At 35.8% G+C, this 10,302-nt stretch overlaps 1 protein-coding gene across 1 annotated transcript in view; it reads right to left on the reverse strand.

Moving 5' to 3' along the window:
* LOC104529693 (sodium channel protein type 2 subunit alpha) overlaps nt 1-10,302 on the reverse strand; it is a gene marked incomplete at its 3' end in the record, with an annotated part of 52,810 nt that overhangs the window by 25,475 nt on the left and 17,033 nt on the right. Inside the window, exons 11-15 of the mRNA XM_010174069.2 lie at nt 7,018-7,398; nt 5,890-6,022; nt 4,022-4,260; nt 2,936-3,109; nt 889-1,245 (exon numbers count right to left, since the gene is read on the reverse strand). Coding sequence (XP_010172371.2) covers nt 889-1,245; nt 2,936-3,109; nt 4,022-4,260; nt 5,890-6,022; nt 7,018-7,398 — 1,284 coding nt within the window. The remainder of the gene's footprint in view (nt 1-888; nt 1,246-2,935; nt 3,110-4,021; nt 4,261-5,889; nt 6,023-7,017; nt 7,399-10,302) is intronic.

Genomic DNA, 10,302 nt, shown 5'->3' on the forward strand with positions numbered 1-10,302 from the left:
GTTAAACTTGGTATTTATGCCTGTGGATAAGCATATTTATCAAATTCGTTGCTGATACCAAAAAGAGAAGAGATGCTAGCACTCAACAAGAAAGAACTACAATTAGGCATAACCATAGTAAATTGGTGAAATGATTCAAAATAAATACAGTATTTAATTCTGAAGTACTAGTATGGAAACGTTTGTTATGAAAAATGAAAAGTACATATACAGGTGTGAAAACTGTCCAGGTGAAGGCACTGCAGAAAAGGGCATATAGACTGCATCTGGAAAGCAATGCTACTACAGAAATTTCATGCGTCATTTGGGGACGTATCACAAGGAATGCTGGGTGTAAGACATGGAAGCATAGTTATTCCACATTACTTGTTATTTATGTCTCTATCCAAAATGCTGCTTTGGAGGAATTCAAAGGCCGGTAGCAAAAGGGAGAAGGAGTTTAGAAATCATCACCTATGAGAAAAAACTGAACAGCTAGGCTTATTTTGTTTCAGAAAAGAAAGACCAAAAGTGGAACTAGTAAGCCTTTATGTAATATAAAAATTGTAATGAAGAACAACTTTTTACATCACTATTGAGACTAGACAGTTTAATTGGCTGTAAAAGGTGATTTAAATTAGATTGTTTTTTAAAAGGCATTTTTAACTATAAGCATAATTCAGCACTGATCTTACTAAAGAGGCTATAAACTTACGGGAGATTTAAAAGAAAAGGTAGACAAACATTTTTCATAAATGATCAAGGTATATTTAAACCTGGTTTAAAGAAAGGGAAAATTAATCGCATGATTTCCTAAAGTCCTTCTTCAGTCTTCATCTCTGATTTCTGAATAATGAAAAAAAGGAAATATGCTCTAATATTTTTAAAAAATCCCCACTGATTACATACCACTAGGTTCCCAATCACCATGACCATCATGAAGACAGTAAGGCACATGGTTTGTCCTGCAACTTCCATGCAGTCCCACATTGTTTCTATCCATTCTCCACACAGCACTCGAAACACAATCAAGAAGGAGTGGAAGAAGTCATGCATGTGCCAGCGTGGAAGTTCACAGTCGCTAGAGATCTTGCAGACACATTCCTTGTAGCTTTTCCCAAACAGCTGCATCCCAACCACAGCGAAAATGAACACAATGATGGCCAGCACCAGGGTCAGATTCCCCAGAGCCCCCACTGAGTTGCCAATAATTTTTATCAGCATATTTAGAGTTGGCCAAGATTTTGCCAGTTTGAAAACTCGAAGCTGCAAAACAGGATAGCATACAGTTATTCGTGTTACTAATTGTAATGAAATCATTGCTATACATTTCATGTTTCAGTTAACCCTGTGTTTAAATCATGTCTCATGTATCTTTTAGAAGCTTCAGTTACAAAATTTATGTTTCCAGTTCTTTGTACAATTCTAAACATTATCAGTCTTAAGTCCTGATTCAAGTCAAAAGAAGACAAAAGTACTGTCTCTATGCTTATTGCAATTACATTGCAATATTCAGTCTCCAATTCAGACTTTGTCTCTTTTGGTGACTTTAGGTATCTATAAACAAGTTGTATTTGTTGGACAAGTTGGACAAAACATTCACCTTTAGTTAACTCTAAGAGAATAATACTGAAAATAAACCAGCACATATGAAATGTGATCAGTTTAACAGGATTGTTAAGTGTATAGACACTTCCAGATCTCTTTCATTTTAACAGGCAGAGAGATGGAAGAAATGGTTTTCCTAGAAAGTGAAACAAGCTAGAGTTGTTAATGACAGGCATACAAGTTACTGGCAAGTATGTCTTAACAATATCTTTTCTGTCATTTACATTAAGTATAAAATGTCTTACAGTTTGTCATACAACATTGAAAAAACCAGAAAGTGTCATATTAACATACAGCTTGAAACAGACAAAAATGAAATTATTTGGAAATATACAGCAAGTTTTTAGACAATTGAAAGAGGAGAATACTAAAAGGAATCTAAATCTAAATATTATTTCATGGGATGAGACATAAATAAAATCGATGCAAAGTTAGTAACAGAATTCTATTACAGAGAGAGAAGTCAATCCATGGGTATTAGACTTTAGGCAAAATGCAATATAATGCTATACAGAGAACGAGCAAATGCAGAAATTTAAACCCTCTCTTTTTTAAAGAGGGTTTACTTAACTTTTACGTAAAGTTAAATATTTTTTTCTTTCTTTAAGGCACAAGCTGAGCTTGACGACTAGGAACTCTAGCTTCGTGTCTGTTACTGTGTAGGTATTTTTAGAAGAGGATTTGAACATCAACTTGCATGTTAGGCTAGTCTTCAGCAAGACTAAGGTTTTTCAAGTTCCTATTAATGACAGAGATATCTAATAACAGAGACACTGTAGTGACTGCTGAACAAAAAGCTGTTAGACAGCAGATGGACTCTTGCAGAGGCTGGTAAGGAGAAGGCTAGTAGTGATGAAAAATCCCTATCCAATGAAAAATCTTAACACTACTCTCTTCTAAAACTAACCACGTATGCCAACTGGTAATGGAAATTTATCAGTTACAACTGTCAATAAACTTCTATTAATTAATTTATTATTTACTAATCTTCAGTCACAGGTAGCAAAGGCCTGTGGCTCTTGCATTTTTTATTCCCTCATCTTAAGAGAAAAATACTCTAAGAGATACTACTATTTTTAAAAGTTAATCTTTAAAGCACACTCTGCAAGAACAAAATTGATGTTGACGATGTCTTGAAGAAGAAATAAACATTATTAAGGTAATATCTAAACCATACTTAACATGGTAGATACGTGCCATCTAAGGGTATGCAATTTAGTATTTTGTAAGTTCTTATGCAAAGATCTTCTGTCTTTGCCAAATATATAATGTACAAATGAAAAATGCACAACATACATGCACAAATAAAAAATATAACACAGAAATATATTTTAGTTAGTATATTTACCAATCGGAATGATCGAAGGACAGATAATCCTTCTACATTTGCAAGGCCAAGCTCCATTAAACTAAGACTCACAATAAAACCATCAAAAATATTCCATCCCTCTTGGAAATAATAATAAGGATCCATGGCAATTATCTTGAGAAACATTTCTGCTGTGAAAATTCCAGTAAACACCTGCAAGGAAAATAGTTTTTTACTGCAATTTAATGAATTAATATTAAAAAAAAAAACAACTAACAGTATTAACTTTTGGTAGGTTATATCTTCAGCAAGCAACCTATGATAAATCTGAATAGCTTCTCTATATTTCCATACATTGGACTTAGGAATTAAATTCAGATTTGAAGTTTACAGATGCGAAACAATGTTTAGCTTCCAAATAAAAAGAAGTAAATGGGAAAAATATGGTTTTTATCTAGCCTGATAATATGCATGTATAAGTACTGATACACAGAACCTGTTCTGATTTTAATGCTCAGTTTTTCCTCCTTAGATCTTATCTTTGCCCTTGGGACATCTTTTTCCTTCTAGGGATAAAGATAAGTTTATGAGAGGGAAAATTATTTTATTAAGAAAAAACAATTATACTGAAAGTTGAGCAGAACTGTTCTTCAGGACAACCTGTGGAAGGTACTGTCATGCCATTTCACCATTTACTGTGGAGCTGCAGTGTACCATCTGCCATGCTTACTGGGTGTTTCCCTCTATAACTCCTGGAACACACAGGACCTCAGAAGGTGCTACTGAGAGTGGGAACGAAAGTTCTTATGATTTGTAAGTATCCATCCAATAAAAAATATTAGATAAATTCTTTTAACCTGCTTCAATGACAGAAGCAGAAGATTTTAAAAAACAAAATGCTTATTGACTCAATAAATCTTACTATCTTTTGCTCCATAAAGCAAGAGTGGCAAAATCCACAAATGTAAACAAAGAGGGATTCAGTATCCCTTAAATTTAAATTCAACCTTCCCAAGTCTATAAATATCTAGTCAGCATTTTCTTTTAAACATATGTACATAGGTCACAGAAGAATTATTTAAGAAAAATGCATTTGACATACATGGTACATCATGAAAAACTTACAAGGTTTCCTACTGAAAGCACACCACTAAATTGTTCTGTCATTGGATAGTGCTCCATGGCCATGAACAGGGTGTTTAGGACAATGCAGATAGTAATGGCTAGATCAACAAATGGGTCCATCACAATCAAATTTACAATATGTTTGACTTTCAGCCAGGGAGTACAGCAGTCCCAAATCAAGCAAGTGTTAGCAAACTTATACCAGCATGGTGGGCATTTCTGTCTGGATTCTTCCAGTTCTAGAGAGAAAAATGAAAATAACATTTTAAACATATTTCTCTATTGCAGTATCACCTAGGTATTTCCTTGAGGCCTAAATACTGTTTTCCAAGGTACTGTTGATAAACTGTGTTGATATTGTAAACCTTTTGAAACCAAGGCTACTCTCAGTCAAAAGAAATTAAAATTAAAAATAATCTGTCCCACTATGTTATAAATTTGATGTAAAAAGAATACTAAATATTCAGTAGATAAAATAACCATTCACAAGCAAATGCTACACAGAAAATAGAAATTTGTCTTAGAAATCATGCATATAGGCTGGGCAATAAGTGTCATACAGAGCAGCCCTGTGGAAAAAGACTTGGTGGAACTGGTGGGTGAAAAACTGAACATGAGCCAGCAGTGTGCGCTCCCAGCACAGAAAGCCAATTGCATCCTGGGCTACATCAAAAGCAGTGTGGCCAGCACCTCAAGAGAGGTGATTCTCTCCCTCTACTCTGCTCTTGTGAGACCCCCACCTGGAGTACTGTGTTCAGCTCTGGGGTCCCCAGCATAAGAAAGGCATGCAACTGTTAGAGCAGGTCCAGAGGAGAGCCACAAAGATGATCAGGGGGCTGGAGCACCTCCTCTGTGAGTACCAGCTGAGTTGTGTTATTTTAGCCTAGAGAAGAGAAGGCTCCAGGGAGACCTTATAGCAGCCTTGCAGTACTTAAAGAGAGTCTACAGAAAAGATGGGGAGGGACTTTTTATCAGTGAGTGTAGTGACAGGACGAGGGGCAATGGTTTTAAACTGAAAGAGGGCAGATTTAGATATTAGGAAGACATTTTTTACTGTGAGGCCAGCGAGATACTGGAACACGCTGCCCAGAGAAGCTGTAAGTGCTCCCTAAAAGGCCAGGTTGGATGAGACTTTGAGCAACCTGATCTAGTGGAAGGTATCTCTGACCATGCCGGGGGAACTGGAACTAGGTGTTGTTTAAGGTCCCTTCCAACCCATACAATTCTATTATTCTATACACAGAATGAATAAAATATTTACAAATTTCCTCATGAAAGATAAATATTTAGAATAAACCTGAAGTCAGACAGTATTATGGTCCACATGTGTAAAACTGCTTATTATTACCTTCCTATTTGCTATTTTGGGCAAGGTCATTTAAGCCTCAAAGTAATGTTTTGCCCTTTCTTACAAGTAGTAGTTTAATTCCATGATTCAGATGCATTGTATTTAGTCTTATAGAAAGAACAACACGATCTTTCCTTTGTGAAACAGAATGTCTGGTGAATCGGCAGAAAGGAATTGCTCTACTGCAAGAAGCATAGATGCTTCATTAATCTAAAAAGAGTTTTTACCCCAAAACATAACTTCTCTAGAGAAATACTGCATTGATCAGTTGATTTCTGCTTGCATTTAACTTGCAAGTTTGCTGCTTCCACCTCAAACCTATTAACATATTGAAAGCTTGACCGCTTTTCCAAATATATCAGCCCATCTTTAAAAAAATATACTGCTTCTATATACAAATCTTATCTTGTCTGTACCCTTTAAGCTGAAATAGGTGCCTTAAAACACCACTACTACTTCATGTATCATACATTGAATAGCACTTTATGGCACTGTTGTACAAAAATTCGGTGTTACATACCTTCCATCGTGTTTGTAAGCATGCTGGCTATACTCATTGCTCTTTGCCTTGCACTAGGATCTGTTAGGTAGTCCATAGGAACATGGTAAGAACTAGACCGTCTCTTTCTTAAGTCAGTTTCTGTAGTAGTGCCCTGAAAATAAAACAGTGATAAAATAGCCTATTGATTGTTCATTTAATAACACTATAAATTATTATATAAGTATAATGGTTTAAGACACTCTGCTGTCCTGCACTATGCTCCATTTATGTCATGGTTTTATGACAGACTAATGTATGCCTGATTTTGTATGCAGCAAATAGTCAAATACATCAGTAGGATTGCTTTTGTGTTTAAAGAATATGTTTTAAAGTATTTTGCTGAAACAGAGCTGAGACATTAAACAGATTTTAAACTATAAACAGTTTTTAGACTATAAAAAGTTTCACAATGCTTGTCAATGAGCTCTGCTGTAAATATCTAACTAGGCAGTGAAGTCATTTTTCTAAACATGAAAATGCACAGCCCACACAGCTAGTAGTAAAAGCATGAAGAGTTAAGCTGTAATAATAAGTTGTATTATTTTCTTAATACAACTCTTAATTCAGAATAAATTATCAATTTCCTAGCAGACATTTTCAAACAAAATAAATTAATAAATATTCAATAATGTTGACATCTCCAAAACCAATAACTAGAAAAATTAACTATGTGACAGGCACACTTTCACAACCCATGTAATTTGTTCTATCAGTGCTATATCAAAACTTTCATATATGGTCAGCAGGACGTTAAATACTCATTTAATATATGCCATTAAGTAAATATAATTAAGGTTTTTTTTCATTTTGATATCCTGATTGATATACAGAATCTTCCAGTTAAGTCTTCAGTTAGTATAATGAATCAATGGGTATAAGACTACACGTACTACATTTATTCAATGTTTTACTATGCTAGTCTGTTAATTCCCAGTAAATTAGCACGTATTTTCAGTTTCTACTTCAGCTTATAACTGGAACATACGAAAGACGCATTCACAGCTTGGCCAAAATGGGAACCACTCCCAAGTGACTAAATTTTGTAGAAACAGTAGCTGATCATACAGGGAGAGGACATCATGCCTGAGCTATTTCAGACTTCCTTACATTGCTAGCAGTGGCTGCTTTATCAATCATCACCTCTGGCAGAAGCTGTCCAGTAGGTGATGTCAGAGCTGGCGGCCCACCGACTAAAGAAACTACTCCATTGCAATCCACAGTGCTGTGCATCTTTCCATTCGCTGGAAGTGGAGGTACTGTCCTGGATGACCTACTGGCCTGACTAATGTTACTGTTGCGCCGTTCACCATGTCTATGAGGAACAAAGAGAGAATCTCTTCTGCTCTCATTGTCTTCAAAAGTGCTGTGCTCATCATCAGCAAAGTCATTTTCTGATCCTACGTCCTTTGCTCGACCTCTGAAGCTGAAAAGACTCGTTCTGCTATTGCGCCTTGGGGAAAACAGGGAGCCACGAATGCTCAGCAAAGACTGTAGGCAAATAAAAACAATTATTATCAGATGAAAATCCTTTTAAATATAATGTTTTCATACAGGGGAAAAATTCCACAGTGTTAATATGTCTTAAAGGGTAAGGTCATCTACAAAGAAATGAACTGATACAGCCTCCCCCAATACACTCCCTTTTGGATAGTAAACAAAGAGCACATAAGTGACAGACAAAGACGGGTTATTTTACTACTTTGGATATATGAAACCAATTGGTTTAATTAGAGTAAAATAAGCTGTTTAACAGAATTGTTTCCTCTGCCATTCTGCCTGTTTTATTACCAACTGTTCATAAATTGAGTAAGCACATGTAGATGCTATTTACCCTAGGTTGGCATTAGTCTGACAGGCTGAGTAAATAAAATTTTAGGCAAATTTCCTGTGACTCAGTCTGCATACAGAGGTCGCTCTTAGATACTGCTTAGTTTAAAAGACATACATATTTTTTCAGATACTAGTTAAGTAGTCCGCAATAAGATTTTAATTTCTTTTTTAAAGTCTTATCTATCCCAAATATACAAAGATATGCCTGTAATCTGCTGTGAACAGTCTCACTAATCTTTATCAGTTTACTCATATGAGTAAATGTTTGGCTATGGGAGCATCTTTTCAGGATCAGAGTCAAAATAACGCTCTAATCTTGCAAATAATTATACATGTTCTTAACTTTAATTCATATCAGTGATTCTCTTGATTGATTAACATTAGCATCTGAAATCACCCAAGACCTCTATGAACAGCAGAGATGATACATAACAAAGCAGTCTCTTTGTTTCTCTTACGCAACTTATCTTTATGGACCTGAGCCCCATTGTTCTAGGTACTTCAAAAAGCAGAACAAAAAGGCACTCTGCAAAGAACTTATCATCTAAGCGTAACACAACAGATGGATACAAAAAGAGAGGGAATACAAGGAGGCAAAATTGATGGGTATGATAAACAGTGGTCTTAGCTCACCTGAAGTCACTTCCCTGTCAAGCTTTCTGTAGGCAGCATGGTAAAAGAGAGTTTTAAAGAGGGATTTGAGGAAAGCAATGAAGTGTTCTGTGGAAACTCATGGAAGCTTCTTCCAAGCATGAGGGGCAGCATACCAGAAAGAGCTCAAAGAAACTAGTTTGAAAATTTTACAGGAGGTTATGGATGCTGGCATGGGTCAGTCAAAGCTGGGACTTGACTTGTTTACTGCAAGTAGACAAGGTGGGTTGGGAAGAACTTTAGACACAGTATGTTTTATGGTATTAAAAAAATATCTTTAGGTACATATGTTTACTAGCAGATTAAGTAAAAGCAATGAGATATGTTAGTGCTTTTGCAACAACATTCTTGATGAATACAGCAGTAATTGGGACATGGATATAGGTCCAAGTTAAAAATGATTCACAGTTGTGGGTCCAGAGTAGAGTTTAAAAAAAAAAAAAAAAGAAAAGAAAAGAAAAAAGAAAAAGAGAGAGAGAAGGGAACTAGCAAAAGCCCTTGTGGAAATCCCCTAGAAAACTGTCAAAGGGGTAAAAGGATCTTCTAAAGCACAACTAAACCAGGAGAATTGAGAGGAGAAATCATGAATGTTAGGAAGAACAAGTTTTCAAGAAGAACATAATGGTTAGTTACATTGAAGGCAAGTGAAATGTCAAGGAAAATGTCAAAGATGAGATATAAACCTGAGTTTTGTCTAGGAAAAGTTGATTAAAAACTGGTGAGTTGAATTTCTGTTTAGTAGCTAGAACCCAGAGTGAAAAGGAATTACGGTTGGAAAACCAGAGGGAAGGGGACTGCTAGACTGTCATAGTAAACAGCTGTAAATGAACTTGGAGATGAAAGGTAAGAGAAGCAAGTTGTATGAGGAGTGCTTCATTTCTTACAAGATGGATGAATTGAGCTGCAGTTGAATAAGGCTGCAGTTTGAATGAAGACACAGCCTAAGGGATGCACCTAAGGGATCAGATGGGTCTTCAACATGAAGTTGAAGTCAATGCATATAGTGTGAAAATTTGTATAAGGAACAGAATGAATCATGAACTAACTAAATTCAGCAATGAAGTCTTACAGAGACTAGTTAGACAGTTAACAACATAAAATGGCTGCAGACCAAGGCAAGGGTAAAAAAAAATGCAATACTATTAAAAAAAATTACATTAGGAACCAAGTGGAAAGAGTAATTAACTTGGCAGAAATAGGAAGCTGGAAACATTTTATTCCCACCACAGTCTAGTCTAAGGACAATCTTTAATAGGAAAATATTGGATGAGGAGGTCTGAGCTTCTTTGAGAATGGCAGCTGGAGAAAGTGATACATGAAAAGAATATAGATGCTCATGATCTATTTAGGGATGAAACAGGATTTCCAGAGACAGTAATAGAAAAGGATTAAAAAGGAAGGAATTAGTTCAGTAATAGTGACTAAAATAAGGGAGAAAACAAGTCATAGAGACCGGGGGGAATCAAGCTGAGAAGGTGGGGATAAAAGGAAGAAGCGTATTGAGGCACACAAAGGGGCAGAAAAAGGACAGAATGGATGCGATATCTAGACTTGAAGTGCTGAGGGGAGAGTTGGAGGTGGGCAAATGAAGAGGAGCTCTGAAAACTGTAGAAGAGATAACATAACAAAACTATCAAATGAAATAAATGTCTGTATGGGAGATGCAGATGGCACTCTGAGTCACTGGTGTTTCAATGTAAGAGAACACATGCAAGGTCACATTGCCACAGATATTTCCACCTTCTTTAAGATACACAGTTAATAGTCTCACATAAATTAATTTGTCAAATTTCACATGAACATTTATGCAATTTCTACTGGGTCTTTTACATCCCAAATTTAGTATTTTTCTGATTTAAAACATGAAATTCCTTTGTATGTGTGCAGCAAATTTTGAAGCCACTGATCCTG

Source organism: Antrostomus carolinensis, unplaced genomic scaffold, assembly GCF_000700745.2.
Source record: "Antrostomus carolinensis isolate BGI_N321 unplaced genomic scaffold, ASM70074v2 scaffold23548, whole genome shotgun sequence".
NCBI classification, from domain to species: domain Eukaryota; kingdom Metazoa; phylum Chordata; class Aves; order Caprimulgiformes; family Caprimulgidae; genus Antrostomus; species Antrostomus carolinensis.